This window comes from Delphinapterus leucas, chromosome 3, assembly GCF_059928025.1.
Source record: "Delphinapterus leucas isolate spDelLeu-1000000601 "Yukka" chromosome 3, BTC_Dleu_Yukka2, whole genome shotgun sequence".
NCBI lineage: Eukaryota > Metazoa > Chordata > Mammalia > Artiodactyla > Monodontidae > Delphinapterus > Delphinapterus leucas.
In genome coordinates, this window is record NC_143131.1 from 57,199,856 (window position 1) to 57,216,083 (window position 16,228).

At 38.2% G+C, this 16,228-nt stretch overlaps 2 protein-coding genes across 11 annotated transcripts in view; one reads left to right on the plus strand and one right to left on the minus strand.

Annotated features, from left to right (window-relative positions):
* The window catches only part of NAIP (NLR family apoptosis inhibitory protein), a 35,819-nt gene extending 23,767 nt beyond the window's left edge, over positions 1 to 12,052 (plus strand). The window contains exons 12-16 of the mRNA XM_022595715.2: positions 3,949 to 4,116; positions 5,265 to 5,417; positions 5,765 to 5,851; positions 7,330 to 7,494; positions 9,464 to 12,052. Coding sequence (XP_022451423.2) covers positions 3,949 to 4,116; positions 5,265 to 5,417; positions 5,765 to 5,851; positions 7,330 to 7,494; positions 9,464 to 9,828 — 938 coding nt within the window. The 3' untranslated portion in view covers positions 9,829 to 12,052. The remainder of the gene's footprint in view (positions 1 to 3,948; positions 4,117 to 5,264; positions 5,418 to 5,764; positions 5,852 to 7,329; positions 7,495 to 9,463) is intronic.
* The window catches only part of LOC111185774 (survival motor neuron protein), a 68,644-nt gene continuing 54,261 nt past the window's right edge, over positions 1,846 to 16,228 (minus strand). For 2 of the 10 annotated variants that reach the window (XM_089908972.1, XM_089908965.1), the window contains one exon: positions 1,846 to 15,644. In XM_089908972.1, the coding sequence (XP_089765098.1) occupies positions 15,458 to 15,644 (187 nt within the window). In that variant the 3' untranslated portion in view covers positions 1,846 to 15,457. The remainder of the gene's footprint in view (positions 15,645 to 16,228) is intronic. The other 8 variants (XM_089908974.1, XM_022595685.3, XM_089908973.1 and 5 more) reach the window with 6 other exon arrangements.

Here is a 16,228-nt window from a genome sequence, read left to right on the forward strand (position 1 = left end):
TAGTCAAAGAATGATCTATATGTAAATGATGCTTGAGAATTACCCTCACCCCACCTGCTTCATGGAAGAAAGGGCTTGTACTCTGGGAAATAAACAAGTGGGAAGTAGTATCTCCCAGTTATTTGTGTCTCTTTTCACTTGTCTAAGCAGTGTTTGAGAGTTTTCAGTATAGACTTTATCATCTTTCATTAAATTTATTCCTAGGTACTTGTATTTTTGATACTCCTGTACATGGTATTTAAATTTTTTCATTTTCGGATTGTTGCTAGTAGGGGTTTGATTTTCAGCAGTTTGTTAAATGCATAGGTGTGCTTTTCTTTGTATCTATCTTACTTGAGGGTCACTGAACATTTTTTTTTGGATCTGTGGGTTGATATTTATCATCAAATTTAGAAAATTTTTGTTTTTTCAAATATTTATCATGGTAAAACATACATGAAACCTTAAAATCATTTTTCAGTATACAATTCAGTGGCATTAAGTACCATGACAGTGTTGTGCAACCATCACCACTATCCACTTCCAGAACCTTTCCATCATCCCAAACTCTGTACCTATTAAACAATACCTCCTTCTTCTCCCCAGATGCTGATGTCTCTATGAATTTGTCTATTCTATTTCACATAAATGAATCCATACAATATTTTGTCCTTTTGTGTCTGGCTTCTTTCACGTTTTTAAGGTTCACCCATGTTGTGGCATGCGTCAGAACTTCACTACTTTTATAGCTGAATAATATTTCATTGTATGTACATATCACATTTTATTAATCAATTCATCTGCACTTGCACTGTTTATTCTGGCTAAAGTTGCCATGAACATGGGTGCACAAATATTACTTGGAGACCCTACTTTCAATTCTTTTGGATATATACCCGGAAGTGGAATTATTGGCTATTAATGATAGTAATTCTATTTTAATTTTCAAGGAAACTCCAAACTGTTTTCCACGCTGGCTGCAGCATTTTACATTCCTACAAGCAATGTACAAGGGCTCCAGTTTCTTCACATCCTCAATGCTTTTTTGTTTTTTTTAAATCAGAGACATCCTAATTGGTATGAAATTGTATCTCACGTTGGTTTTGATTTGCATTTTCCTAATGACTAATGCTGTTGAGCATCTTTTCATGTGCTTATTGGCTGTTAGTGTGTCTTTTTTGGAGACAGTCTATTAAATCCTTTTGCCCATTTAAAAAAATTGAAGTGTAGTTTATTTACAATTTTGTGTTAGTTTCTGGTATATAGCAAAGTGATTCAGATTGTGTGTGTGTGTGTGTATATATAAACTTTTTCAGATTCTTTTCCATTATAGATCATTACGAGATATTGAATATAGTTCCCTGTGCTATACTGTAGGTCCTTGTTTATTTTATACATAGTAGTCTATATCTGTTAATCTCAAACTTCTAATTTATCCTCCCCTCCCTCCCCTTTCCCCTTTGGTAACCATAAGTTTTTTTCTATGTCTGTGAGTCTATTTCTGTTTTGTAAATAAGTTCATTTGTATCACTTTTTTAGATTCCACATAGAAGTGATATCATATGATATTTGTCTTTCTGTCTGACTTACTTCATTTAGTATGAGAATCTCTAGGTCCATCCATGTAGCTGCAAATGGCATTATTTCATTCTTTTTTATGGCTGGGTAATATTCCGTTGTGTGTGTGCGTCACATCCTCTTTATCTAGTCATCTGTTGATGGACACTCAGGTTGCTTCCATGTCTTGCCTATTGTAAATAGTACTGCTGTGAACACTGTGGTGCATGTACCCTTTCAAACCATGGTTTTCTCCTGATACATGCCCAGGAGTGGGATCACTGGATTATGTGGTAACTCTATTTTTAGTTTAGTTTTTTTTTTTTTTTGGCTGTGTTGGGTCTTCATTGCTGTGTGCAGCCTTTCTCTAGTTGCAGTATGTGGGCCTCTCATTGTGGTGCCTTCTCTTGTGGAGCATGGAATCTAGGAGCACAGGCTTCAGTAGTTGTGGCATGTGGGCTCAGTAGTTGTGGCTCATGGGCTCTAGAGTGCAGGCTCAGTAGTTGTGGTGCATGGGCTTAGTTGCTCCACGGCATGTGGGATCTTCCTGGACCAGGGATTGAACCCGTGCCCCCTGCATTGGCAGGCGGATTCTTAACCACTGCGCCACCAGGGAAGTCCCTATTTTTAGTTTTTTTAAAGAACCTCTTTACCGTTTTCCATAGTGGCTGCACCAGTTTACATTCCCACCAACATTGTAGTAGGGTTTCCCTTTTTCCACATACTTTCCACCATTTATTTTTGGAGACTTGTAAAAAATTTTATTTATTTATTTATTTTTGGCTGCGTTGGGTCTTCATTGCCGCGCGCGGGCTGCTCTTCATTGCGGTGCGTGGTCTTCTTGTTGCAGTGGCTTCTCTTGTTGCAGGGCACAGGCTCTAGGTGTGCGGGCTTCAGTAGTTCTGGCTCGCAGGTTCAGTAGTTGTGGCTCGTGGGCTCTAGAGCACAGGCTCAGTAGTTGTGGTACACGGGCTTAGTTGCTCTGTGGCATGTGGGATCTTCCTGGACCAAGGCTCGAACCCGTGTCCCCTGCATTGGCAGGCGGAGTCTTAACCATTGCGTCACCAGGGAAGTCCCTATTTGTACACTTTTTGATGATAGCCATTTTGACCATTGTCAGGTGATACCTCATAGTTTTGATTTGCATTTCTCTAATAATTAGCAATGTGGAGCATCTTATGTGCTTGTTAGCCATCTGTATGTCTTCTTTGGAGAAATGTCCCTTTAGGTCTCCTGCCCATTTTGTGATTGGGTTGTTTGTTCCTTTGTCCATTTTTAAAATTGTGTTGTCTTTTTGTTTTGAGTTATAGGAGTTCTTTGTGTAATTAAATCTTTATTGGACACTTGGTTTTAAAATATTTTCCCCGATAGATTGCCCTTTTCACTGTCTCAATAATGTACTTCAATCTGTAAAGTTTCAAATTTCAGTGAAGTCCAATTTGTCTGTTTTACTTTTGTGCTAGTGCTCTTGGTAGCATATCTAAGAATCTATTGTCAAATCCAAGGTTATGAAGATTTATTTCTGTTTTCTTCTAAGAGTTGTATGGTTTTAGCTCTTATATTTAGGTTGTTGATTCATTTTGAGCCAATTCTGTGTATGGTGGTGGGAGGTAAGGGTCCAACTTCTTTGCATGGAGAAATTCAGTTGTCCCAGGCCCATTTGCTGAGATGTCTTTGTGAATCCAGAGTGTAGTACAGGGCTTCTCATATAGTAGATGAGAAATAAAATATTGCCTGCCATATCAGTAAACAAAGGATGTTGTAGCTATCAGCAGTTGCAGCCACCCCTGATAGTGAGCCCGGAGGAAACTCAGGAAGGAAACAAACAATACCTGCCATCTAGCAGTCATCAGACTGCAGCCACCCCAAAGGGTGCAGCTTGAAGAAACTCAGGATGTGAAAACACAGGATACTGGCCCCAGATAGCTGAGGTGCATATCAAAAGAATGATTTTAGTGACCCCAGACTCTTGCATCTTCCCATACATAGAAAAGTGCTAAATTCCTTGAGATATCTAGTTTTCTTTTATTAACAGTAATCTTTTGTTCTGACTACCTGCCTTTGTTGCAAAACTCCTATATATCCTGGCTCCCCGCCTCACCTCCTTGGAGCAGTTTTCTCAGGATTATTTGAGATGCTGCCTCCCGGACTTGAAGTCCTAAGAATGTCCACTGAATAAAACATAACTCAAAACTTTTAGGTTGTGCATGTATTTTTTTTGGTTGACGTAATCAGTAAATGCTGCAGAAAGCGTTATCTTCATATATGTGCTTTCTAAAAAAGGAAGTCTCATGGTATGTGAAAGGTTGTCATGTGAAATACGAAAATAGTTTGATGAATCAAATGACAGTTTGAAATTTTGCATTTGGAACTCTTTAGATTAATAATGGGAAACTGTGTGCTACTTTCTAGATCAACTCTTTCTTAGTTTGGACAAGTTCTTGTGCTTGAAAGAACTGTCTGTGAATCTGGATGATAAACGAGATGTTTTTTTAGTCATTCCGGAAGAATTCCTAAATCTCCACCATATGGAGAAACTATTGATCCGAATTTTAGCTGAATACGGTCCTTCCAAACTAGGTAAGTGTGGCACTTTGATTTACTTGTTTTTGTATTACTTGGAAAACCTACTTGGCCAATAATTTATTTAAGTTAAAGCTTCTGTGGATCTGAGGGTGTAGCCTGTATCCAAGGTAAATTGTTGGAATAGCACTTGTCATTAAAAAATGACAGCTATTTGTAATTATTGAGCTGTTACTACATGGTAGGAATTGTTCTAAGCACTTTATAAATCTTAACTCATTTAACCTTCATACCCATTCTACAAGGTAAATACTATTATATTCTAATTTTTACAGTTGGGGAAACGGAGTTATAGAGGTTAAGTATTGATAATTTGCTCAAGGTCACCCAGATAAGGAAATAGTAAATTTGCAATTAAACACAGGAATTCTGACTTTTAAGTCTGAGCTCTTAACCAGTGGTATGTACTGCCTCTCCAAAAATAGTTTGTAGAGTTCTTTTATTTTGTTTTTGTTTAAGTTGCTCTTACGTTGCAACTTAGAGATCTGCCAGATAAGAGGGAAGGAAATCTGATGACTGGTAGTGATCAGAAGCCTTTCCCTGTTTCTCATCAGCCTTTATAAATATATTTCATCAACCATTCTCATGGCTGACGAACAACCTGTACAGCTATCTTTCTTAAATATATCATTTAGCAAAATGACTTAGGTATCATCAATTCCTTAGTTTATTTAGTAAAGACTAAACACTCAAGACTAAAAAAAGGTAAATCTCTACTGAACTGACGTGCAGAGCTGCATGCAAAAAAATCTGCAGCTGAAGCTGAAGTAGTAGTTTTCTGATATTGTTCAGCAATTTTTTCAAATTTAAGTTTTGCTTCAGAGTTGTCACTGCCTTTATGTTTCTTTGCATAGTGCTTCTATAGTGTAAACATCATGTGCAAACTTAGAGACGTTAGGATGTTAAAGCTGAAGGTTTTAGCTGAGTCAATGCCATTACTATATAGAGGAGAAAACTGATTCCCCAGGGAGGGTCAGTAACGACGGTTCACGTAGCTCATCAGTTAGTCACAGACCCTGAACCTAAGCCCAATTCATTACATCATGATGCTTTAATTCACTATTGTTGAAACAAGTTAATAAATTAAATGACTAATTCTGATAGAAACTTTCAATCTCTGATGCCTTAAATTTGATATTTTACAGTCAAATTAATTCAGAATTCTCCAAACCTTCGTGTTTTCCATCTGCAATGTAATTTCTTTTCGGATCTTGAGTCTCTCATGACTGTACTTGCTTCCTGCAAGAAACTTGAAGAAATTAAGCTTACTGGACCATTTTTTGAAGCCGCCCCATTTGGTAAGAGCTAAAATTGTAAAATTTTGCTTTAAGATGCTTCTGTGGACATTTTTTAACAGCCAGATTTTAAAAATGCGATTGATGTCAAAGAACAAAACTATTGCAATAAATATCTGATCTTAAATGAATTTTCAAGTAAGGTATATTTGTTTCTAGATGTTTAAACATTTCTAGTTATGAGAATTGTTTCCTGAGCAAAGATTTGTGTTATCTACTTGTCATACTAATTAATTCAATCTGAATTATTATATTAATTTCTATCACTTTTAAAATACTCTTTAAACACATTACTTTTTGGTGTAAGAAATGTAGCTGACATAACTAAATTTTTCTTTTCCCTTTTATAGTCATTGTTTTACCAAATTTTATTTCTCTGAAGATATTAAATCTTGAGCACCAATATATTCCTGATAAGGAAACAGCTGAAAAATTTGGTATGTTTACAAAACAGTGCCTAAAGCTTGCTCTTTATTCTTTCCCCCATAAAATCCTCCTATTTTGCATTAGCTATAACAAATTACAACATGTATTAGCTGCCCTTGCTCATTAGGAGGGACAGTGCTGCTCAGCTTTAACCCTCCAAATGCCTTGATCTCACTTGATGTCTTTCAAAGAAATGTTCTCAGAGTGACTCATTTCTTTGAATACAGATTTGTTTGTTACAGCACTGTGCAATTTCTTATTTATTTATTTATTTGTCTGCGCTGGGTCTTAGTTATGGCATGCGGGATCTTCGTTGCCACGTGCGGGATTGGATCTTTTAGTTGCAGCATGTGGGATCTTTAGTTGCGGCATTGGGATCTAGTTCCCTGACCAGGGATCGAACCTGGGTGCCCTGCATTGGGAGCACAGAGTCTTAGCCACTGGGTCACCAGAGAAGTCCCAGCACCATGCAATTTCATTGCCAGGTATCCATTCCAGACAAGTTAAATACCTGTTGTTTCAAAGGTTTCTAGAATATAGGTGAAACTATCTTTTAAGGTTATGAAAACTCAGTATATGAAAACCTAGATTTAACAAAATGATAACTGTAGAGATTACTTTTTCAACTTATTTTTTTATGATTACAAAAGCAATGTATGCTCTGGAAAAAAGTTCTAACAGGTCTTAAAAGATAAACTGAAGCATATTAAAAAGTAAGAATTTATTTGAACAAAAATGGGGACTTCCCTGGTGGCGCAGTGCTTAAGAATCCGCCTGCCAATTCAGGGGACACAGGTTCGAGCCCTGGTCCGGGAAGATCCCACATGCCGCGGAGCAACTAAGCCCGTGCACCACAACTACTGAGCCTGTGCTCTAGAGCCCGCGAGCCACAACTACTGAAGCCCGTGCTACAAGAGCCCATGCTCTGCAACAAGTGAAGCCATGCTAAGGAGGGATCAAAGTGAAAAGTTAAGTTATGAGAGTGGTGGATTGTGAGGATTTAGTTCTAGGAGGAAGAGGCAGAACTCACTAAGGATGATACCAGGACAGAAAGGAAGGGGGCTGAAGGCATTGAGGAGCTAGGAGAGTTTCCTGGAGCCAGTAGAAGCTTCAGTCTAAAAGAGGAAATGGATGGGAATTCCCTGGTGGTCCAGTGGTTAGGACTCCACTCTTTCACAGCCGAAGGCCCAGGTTCAATCCCAGGTTGGGGAACTGCAAGCTGTGTGGTGCAGCCAAAAAAAAAGGAAATGGAGATGTGATAGGCCTTTTGGACTTCAGTACAGGAGAGACTGGTTGGGGAAGGGTGGAGGAATGGTTGTCTAGAGGTAGCAATGAGGGTCAAGGTGTAGGCTGACCCCTTTCTTGGAGAGAAAGAGGAATAGCCTCTATGCTACATGGGGACTCGTAGGATGTGCATGATTTTGAGACTTTCAATTACAATTGTTTGGGAACACAGTACAGAGAATAGCTTTTTAATATCTTCTGATAGCCTACACTTTAGGTTCTCTAAATAACCTGGAAGAATTGATCCTTCCTTCTGGGGATGGGATTCATCAAGTGGCCAAACTGATCATCCAGCAATGTCAGCATCTTCAATGTCTCCGCATTCTCTCATTTTCCCAGACTTTGGATGATGACAGCGTGGTGGAAATTGGTGAGCTACCCTCAGATAAACTCTTTCAGCTCACATGAAAGCCAGTGGTATTACTCAAGCCTTCTGCTGCAAAATGTCTACAAAAACATTCGTCCCTCTAAAAATGTTCAACCCACTTCCTCATTTTTGCTATCATATTGTTCCCTCTAATGTTCTGTGGATTTTGGTTCATTCTGGTCAGATTTAGAAGTAAAAGATAGCCTCCCACTTGAGACTACACAAGCCCTCAAGTCCATTCTTAACACCTAGTGTCTCACACACCTGGCCACATACCCACCATGTACTCCTTTTTATAGTACTTTTTTTAAAATAGAAAATTAATACACGTAAGGAAAAGTACAAAATCGTTAAGTGTACAGCTCAATGAGTTTTCAAGTGAACATACTTAAATCTTGTTACTCATACTTGTGTAACAATTACTCATTAGGTTACAATATAGAATATTACATCCCAGAAGCCGCCTTTGTGTCCCTTCTGACACTGCATTCCCCTCCTTCCCAAAGGTGACCACCATACTGCTTTCTTTCACCATAGTTTTACCTGTTTTAAAAATATATGTCATGGAATCCTCCACAGTATGTACTCTTGTGCCTGCCTCTTCGGGCTCAACATACTTGTGATACTGATTCATACTGATGTGTGTGACTATAGAGTTCACTGATTTTCATTGCTGTATATTGTCCCATGTATGACTATACATACGCCAATTTATTTATCCATTCAACTGGATATGAGTTGGCTGCTATGAACAATGCTGCTATGAACATTTTGTACATGACTGTTGATGCATATATGGAGGTATTTCTAGGGCGGACTTTGAGTCATTTGGTAAATATTCTGTTTTCCATAGTTGTACCAACTTACATTCCTACCAGCAGTTGTTTCACATTCTGGCTACTGCTTGGTATTGTCAGACCTTTAAACTTTAGCCATTCTGATGAATCTGTTGCGATACCTCATTGTGGGTTTTCTATTGGTATACGTTAGTGTTATCATTGGTCCAGTTTGGGCAAGTTACATTTTTCTAAGGATTTAAAAACTTTTCTAAAATTGCTCATAATATTTATAATTTTAAAAATATCTGTATGACCTATGGTGATAGTCACCTTTTCATTCCTGATATATTCAATATATATTTTTTTACCTGGTTGGTTTCTCAATTTTATTAAATTTTTTTTTCTCTACACATGTTTTTCATTTATTCTGCTTTTACCTCTATTATCCCCTGCTGCTTTCTTTGGATATAATTTGCTTTTCTTGTCCTACTTTCTTTTTTTTTTTTTGATATCCTAATTTTCTGAGATGGATAGTTAGAGCACTAACTTTGGCTTTAGCTCCCTCTCACAAGTTTTAGTGTCATATTTTTATTCTCATTCAGTTCAAAATATTTTCTAATTTCAGTTGTCATTTTTTTTGCCACACCAGTTATTTAGAGATGTATCCCTTTTCCTTTTTTTTTTTTCTTTTTTTTTTCCCTTTTACTTTTCATCTTTCTATGTCCTTATATTCAAAGTGTGTCTGTTGTAAAAATATAGTTTTTTGTTTTTTTTGTGGTACGCGGGCCTCTCACTGTTGTGGCCTCTCCGGTTGCGGAGCACAGGCTCCGGACGCGCAGGCTCAGCGGCCATGGCTCACGGGCCCAGCCGCTCCGCGGCATGTGGGATCTTCCCGGACCGGGGCACGAACCCGTGTCCCCTGCATCGGCAGGCGGACTCTCAACCACTGCGCCACCAGGGGAGCCCCAGTTTGGTTTTTTTAAATGTAATTTATTAATCTTTAATACTCCAATTGGAAGTAAATCTATCTAATGTACTTATTGTTAAATTTATATATCTTCATTAAAATTGGGCATTTTCTACTTTAAGTGATGGTGGTAGAAGAGGTTGGTTCAAATAACCTAGTCTACCAGTATTGAAATAGAAGTCCTTATGATTCTGTTTTCATAAATATTTTGCTTTTATATTTATAGCCAAGGTAGCAATCAATGGAGGTTTCCAGAAACTCGAGAATCTTAATCTTTCAATCAACCACAAGATTACACAGGAAGGATACAGAAACTTCTTTCAAACGCTGGACAACATGCCCAACTTGCAAGAGTTAACGATTTCCAGGCATTTCAAAGAATGTATCAAAGCTCAGGCCACAACAGTCAAGTCTTTGAGTCAATGTGTGTTACGACTGCCAAGACTCACTAGACTTAACATGTTAAGTTGGCTCCTGGATGCAGAAGACATCACACTGCTTAATGCCATGATAGAAAGGCATCCTCTATCTAAACACTTCACCCTTCACTGGAAATGGGTACTGCCATTCTCTCCAATCATTCAGAAATAGAAGATTTAGCTAAAAACTGCTAAATCAAGAAAATTTCTGTCAACAATTTAAAAAACCTAATTATCCAAAAACTTGTTATTAAATACTGCATACAAAAGAATAAAATGCATGGCATGTAATAAAAAAACCAAACACCTGCTTACCCATTACTGAGCTTAAGAAACAGATTATGACCAGGAACTTTGATGTCCCTAATGATCCTCCCCAACCGAAGATCAGACCTTTAATCAAATTTATGCATCTAACTCTTCATTACCCAGGGTCAGCGTCAGGCTTTCAGGCTAACTATGGTAAACAGTAACAAAGCCACAGAAAAGGGGGTAGGGAGAGGTGTACCAATCTATCTTAAAGCCACAATATGAAAGGAGTATTCAAGTTATTAGAAAATGGCTAACTTAAGGACTGAATCACTTTCACACATAGGTGAAACAAGAGATATTCCTTAATCCTTGTAGGGTCTGTTTTGTACATTTAATTAACTTTGGTATAGTAAGGTTTACTTATACCTTCCCTTTACCAACTGTGTTGGATATGAAGAAATAGGATTTAGGGAAAATGCTTGTATTCTAGAGGCTTTTGATTCAATGTTTATTGTAACAGCAAAAAAGTGTAGAATAGAATTTAGCATTATTGGAAATTAGCTAAATCTGTGTTTTCAAGAATCTTGAGTATCAGTGTTTTTTTAGATAACCACGTTTAAGAGTCCAACATATAAAAAAAAAAAAAGAGTCCAACATATGCATTTATAATGGCCTTAAAATTTTCTTATGAATCCACTTTGCTCAGGGAGAACATATTTTGTCAGTGACTTCATAATGTTCAAGGTATTACATTTGATGTGAATGTCTACATCTGTGCCTGTGTCCAAAATTTCATTCCTACCAGTTAATCAACGGAGTTTCCTGAATGGTTAGAAGGCCAATCCAAATTCATAATGCTAGTGTAAGTTGGAAAACAACCATTCTTTTACCTTAATTTTTATTTTTACCATGAAACACAGGGACGGTATATATGGTATGATTCCATTTGTTTAAAAACTATACTCTCATGTTTCTAGATGCATTAAGAATTTCTGGAAGAATACACAAGGAAATGTTAATAGTGGTAACTATTTTAAGTGGGTAGAAAGGGGACAGGAAGGTATTATTTTTTACTTTCGTCCTTTTTGTACTGCTTTTTGTTTTACAAGTAGCTGTTTTTATTTTTATATTTAAAATAAAGCATAAAACTAGTTTAGCATTACAACATTAATAGTTGCTCTGGAGGGTGAGATTACTAGAAGGTAATCTACGAGATGGATTATCTTCTTGTCTGATTTTGTATCTAATGCTTTTCTAATCAGAAAGGTTTTAAGTTTTGTATCAGAGTCCAATCAGGAGATAGAAACCACACAGTAATTTGGGGAAAGTTTACTATAAAGAGTTACTCACTGTAACAGGAAACTGGAGTAATGAGGATTGATTATGAAATTGAGAACTCTAAGCAGGTATAGGGAAGAGCTTATGGCTCTTCATGCTAGGCTGAGAGACAGCACCCAAAGAAAGTACCCCAGGGCTGAGACCTAGACTTTGACAGAGAAGGCACAGCCATGGACAACAGAGAGGTTGGCTTAATTAAAGAGGTGCAGCCCAAGAAGGTATAAGCTTGGAGCACTTTGCTTAGGAAGTGTTTTGGGGGTGCCAGGGAAAGCCATCCACGTGGGGCTGCTGAGTGCTGCTGGCCACTGCTGAAGGCAGGCACTGCACAAGGCTGCAGAAACCATGTGCTGCAGGTGTCTGCTAGAGAGGCACACTGGACCCAAGAAAAGTAGTCCCTTGCCCCTCCTGTGTCTCACCAGCGCCCTCTACTGACGAAGCTTTACACTGTACCTGCTGACAAGGGAGGGGTAGTTACAGGGTCCAGATTCATTACTGCAGAGTAGGCAGTGAAGGCTGGATTTGGATATGAAGGCAATAACGTCATAAGTGGTACAAGTATTACATTTCATAGTTCAAACCTCAAGGAAAATGAATCTAGTTAAATTTAAGGTTGACTGAGAGCATATATGTACATGCATGTTCATACATAGAAAACTTCTTAACTAAGAAACTGTAAATGATGATAGATTCCAGGGAGGGGAGCAGGATAGCTAGTGGACACGGTAGGGAGGTTTACTTTATCCTGCATATAATCATCTGAATTCTGTACCGTATACATGTACTATTAAAAATACTTTAAAAAATAACAGGACTCCATGCAAATTATTTGTCCAGAGCTTCTGCCAAGGGCTTCTAGTATAAAGCAGGGGGCAGTGGGAATTCCCTGGTGGTCCAGAGTTTAGGTCTCTGCACTTTCACTGCTGAGGGCCTGGGTTCAATCCCTGGTCTGGGAACTAGGATCCCATAAGCCATGTGGCATGCCCCCCCCCCAAAAAAAGCAGGAGGCAGCAAAGTATGACCACAGCCTATAAGCTAAGAATGTTTTTTTTTTTTACATTTTTAGAGGCCCACAAAGCTAAACTAATTTACCCTGGCCCTTTGCAGAGAATGGATTATTTCTGGATCATAAGGTCACTATGCCCTTTATTCCAGTATACATCAATTTCCACAGGACTCCTAGGTCATCCCTCATTGCCCTGACACTCATCCTTATGTTTCAAAACTTCTCCCTTTCTGATCACATATCCCAACCTTCTCCAACTCCCTAAATCCTTCCCCTGTGCTCACATGAGTAACATCTCCCATATCCTTTACCTCTTTTCTAAACATTCTCTTCACCTTCTTGTTCTAATCCCATATTTGTTAAACCCTTTTTTCACCATGACCCACAGTAAGAAATCTTACATTAAAAAATTTACACACATACACATATATACAACCAAGATTCACAAAAAATTCTAAAGTTATGTCAAATATAATTTCACTAATACCCAAATATAACAAAAATTCAGAAATACAAAGATTCTTGCAAGAGTTGTTTACATGTGCTGTCTTCATCTGTTCTTTTCCATTCTCTACCACCTCCTCCATTGCACCAAAACAGCCCTTATGAGGGTCACTGCTAAATTCAACAAATACTTCTTTGTCCTCATCCTATGTGACTTGCTAGCAGCATCTGACCTATTGGTAGCTCTGATATGGCCCATCACTCCTTGAAACACTTTCTCCATTTGGCTTCCAGGGCATCACTCTGGGTTTCCTCCTAATTGAGAGCTCCATCTCAGTCTCTTTTACTGCTTCTCGCATCAGATCTCTAAACATTGGGAGTACCCCAGAGTTCTCCTCTAACATCTCTATTTATATGCACTTCCTCGGCTATCTCATCCTGATGAACAGCTTTAAATTCTAGGTCTATGCTAACTTCTAAAATTTCATCTTTATCCCAGGTCTCTCCTTTGAACACTTTACTCATATCCAACTCCTCAGACTACACAGGTCCAAACCCAACTCCTCCTTCCTTTCTACATAAGTACTCTTTATGCAGACTTCTCCATCTCATTACTTTATATAAGCATATTTATTTTTGGCTGTGCTGGGTCTTCATTGCAGTGTGTGGGCTTCTCATTGTGGTGGCCTCTCTTGTTGCGGAGCACAGGCTCTAGGCATGCAGGCTTAGTAGTTGTGGTGCATGGGCTTAGTGGCTCCATGGCATGTGGGATCTTCCCGGACCAGGGCTCGAACCTGTGTCCCCTGCATTGGCAGGTGGATTCTTAACTACTGCGCCACCAGGGAAGTCCCCATCTCATTACTTTATTCTCCCACTTGCTCAGGCCAAAAACCTTGGGGGTCATTCTTGACTCCTTTCTTTCATACTCCACATGGAACCTACTGGCAAATCCTGAGCTCCACTTGGAAAATACACTCAGATCTAAGCCCTACTCGGCCTGCTCTCTCTCCCTTGAAACTTATGGTTTATTTTCAACAAAGCAGTCAGAAGCCTCTTTTTTGTTTAAATTATTATTTTGGGGGGCCACGCTGCTCGGCATGTGGGATCTTAGTTCCCCGACTAGGGATCAAACCCGTGCTCCCTGCAGTGGAAGCCCAGAGTCCTAACCACTGGACCCCCAGGGAATTCCCCCCAGAAGCCTCTTTTTATGCATCCGATCATGCAACACCTTTGGTTCAAAACCTTCCAATGGATTCCCAAGAAACGCTGAAGACCTTGCAATGGCCTACATATGACCTTAATCTCTCCTCCTCGCTCACTTCCACTCCAGCCAAGCTGGTTTCTTTGCTGTTCCCTGAACATGCTAAACACACTCTTGTCTTAGGACCTTTGCACCTGTCATTTTCTTTGCTTGGGAGGTTCTTCACTTATGTGAATGGCTCTCATTTTCTGCAGATCTCTGCTCAAATGTCACCTCAATTAGGAGTTCCCTGTTCTTTTTTTAAAAAGCATCCCTGCTTCCAATCCCACTCTGCCAACTCCCTTTCCTGTTTCCCTTTTCTCTGCGACATGAATCACTACATGCCACCTTATAAATTTCACTTGTTTACTAGCTAGTTCCCACCACTCTAGGCAGGAACTTTCATCTGTTTTGTTCCCAAGCACCTAGAACAGTGCCTAACACAAAGGTGAATAAATATTTGCTGAAATGAATGACTTTCCTGAACCTACAACTACTCTCCAACTGTATTAGGTACAATATTAAGGGAGGTAACATCCAAAAACCTTAGAAAGCAAATAAGCTACCTTCATAACTAAATTTAACCTGGCATATTTTAGGCAATTAATATAAAATATTAGCTAATTGTCATGAAAAATGATAAAACTCTACTTACCTGTACAAAAAAGCTTAATCCATAGAACATTCCATTCTGCGAAGCTTACTTACCAGGCACTTGAATATTCACTTATTTACTCAAAAAATACTGGGCAGCTACTAATATGCTAGGCACATGCAGTTTACCCAAGCAAAACCTCTGAAAGAAATAACACTGACATATTAGCATCTTCTCCCACAGCTAAACGGACTAGGGAGAATCTCAGGCATATGAACACAAATCCTTTAGACTAAACTAAAACAGTACTATGTTCTACCTCTCCAGAGAATCTGAACTGAGAGACACAGATACAGTCAAATGGATGGTAGATGGAACTGCAAGGTAATGATGAAGAGAGAATGGCCTGGGCAATCCTGTTAGGCAGTGTGCATGAGGAGGGTGTGGAGGAGGCTAGAAGAGAGGCAGACAGATAAGAAAAGGTGCAGGAGGAGAATGACAATATGACATCCAAGCAACAGAACACAGCCTTGGTTCCTGACTGGCCAGGTCCAGTCCTCTGACATTCAGCTTCAGCTAGGCTTTGTTCCCTAACTTTGGATCACCAGCAACATTGTTTTACAATTGGTTGTATCTTTACAATATTACCCTTGACCCGAATAAGCCTGAGTAGTTTTCTCTACATCTTTAGACAGACTCCAACCTACCATATATATTCCAAAGAAAAATATTCAGATAGTCAAGGTTTAAAAAAAAAAAAAGTTATTTATTTTTAAAGGCATTGATAAAAATCTTAACATACTTACTAAGAAAGTTACAATATACAAATGGGTTCAGTTGTGATTTTGACAGATTGACTTTCTGCACTGTGTGTGACCTTGAATTTCTTTTAATCACTCATATTTCCATTGTTCAGTTATTCAAACTGATTATTGCCTCAAAATAGCTAACTGGTTATTTAAGCATGAGTCACATGCAACAAGGGGAAATGATGACATGCACCCATCCAAGTGTTCACGAAGAAAATGATGAAACTTCTGTTCACATCGACCAGGGCACATCAATATACCATCCTCCTTGGGAGAGAGCTGCACCTGAATCCGAAAGATAAAAAGTCTACATACAATTATGAAATTTAAAAATCTATTTTCTTATAAAATCATAAAGAAGAAAACATAAAGCAACACATGCATCATGGTAAATAAAATTAGAATAAAAATATGCTAGTGTAAAAAACAATACTAATTTCAATCTTTATGGGATAGTTAGATATTTAGACAAATTAATTGTGAAATTCATTTGAAGGAATAAATGGGCAAGAGTATTTTTTAAAAAAATTCTTAAGGAGCACTGGTATTTGATCTGTCCTAACAGAATTTAAAACATATTAAAAACAATGATCAAAACTATGTGTTAAAAAAATAGTAATTAGAACAATACAAACAACATTCTATAACTACAATACAACAAAACTAGAAATTAAACCTAACTGAAATTAAAATTAACCTAAAAATTAATTAACTGAAATTAATTGAAATTAACCTGAAATTAAAACATTTCTAGAGTTAAAAACAAAATTTTGAAATTTGGAATATCTAGAAAATAAGAATTCTACAGAATACAACTAAATTGTCAGAGAAAAATTTATGGTCCTGAAATATCCATTTTAATAAACAACAGATAGGAAGAAAAATTTTAAA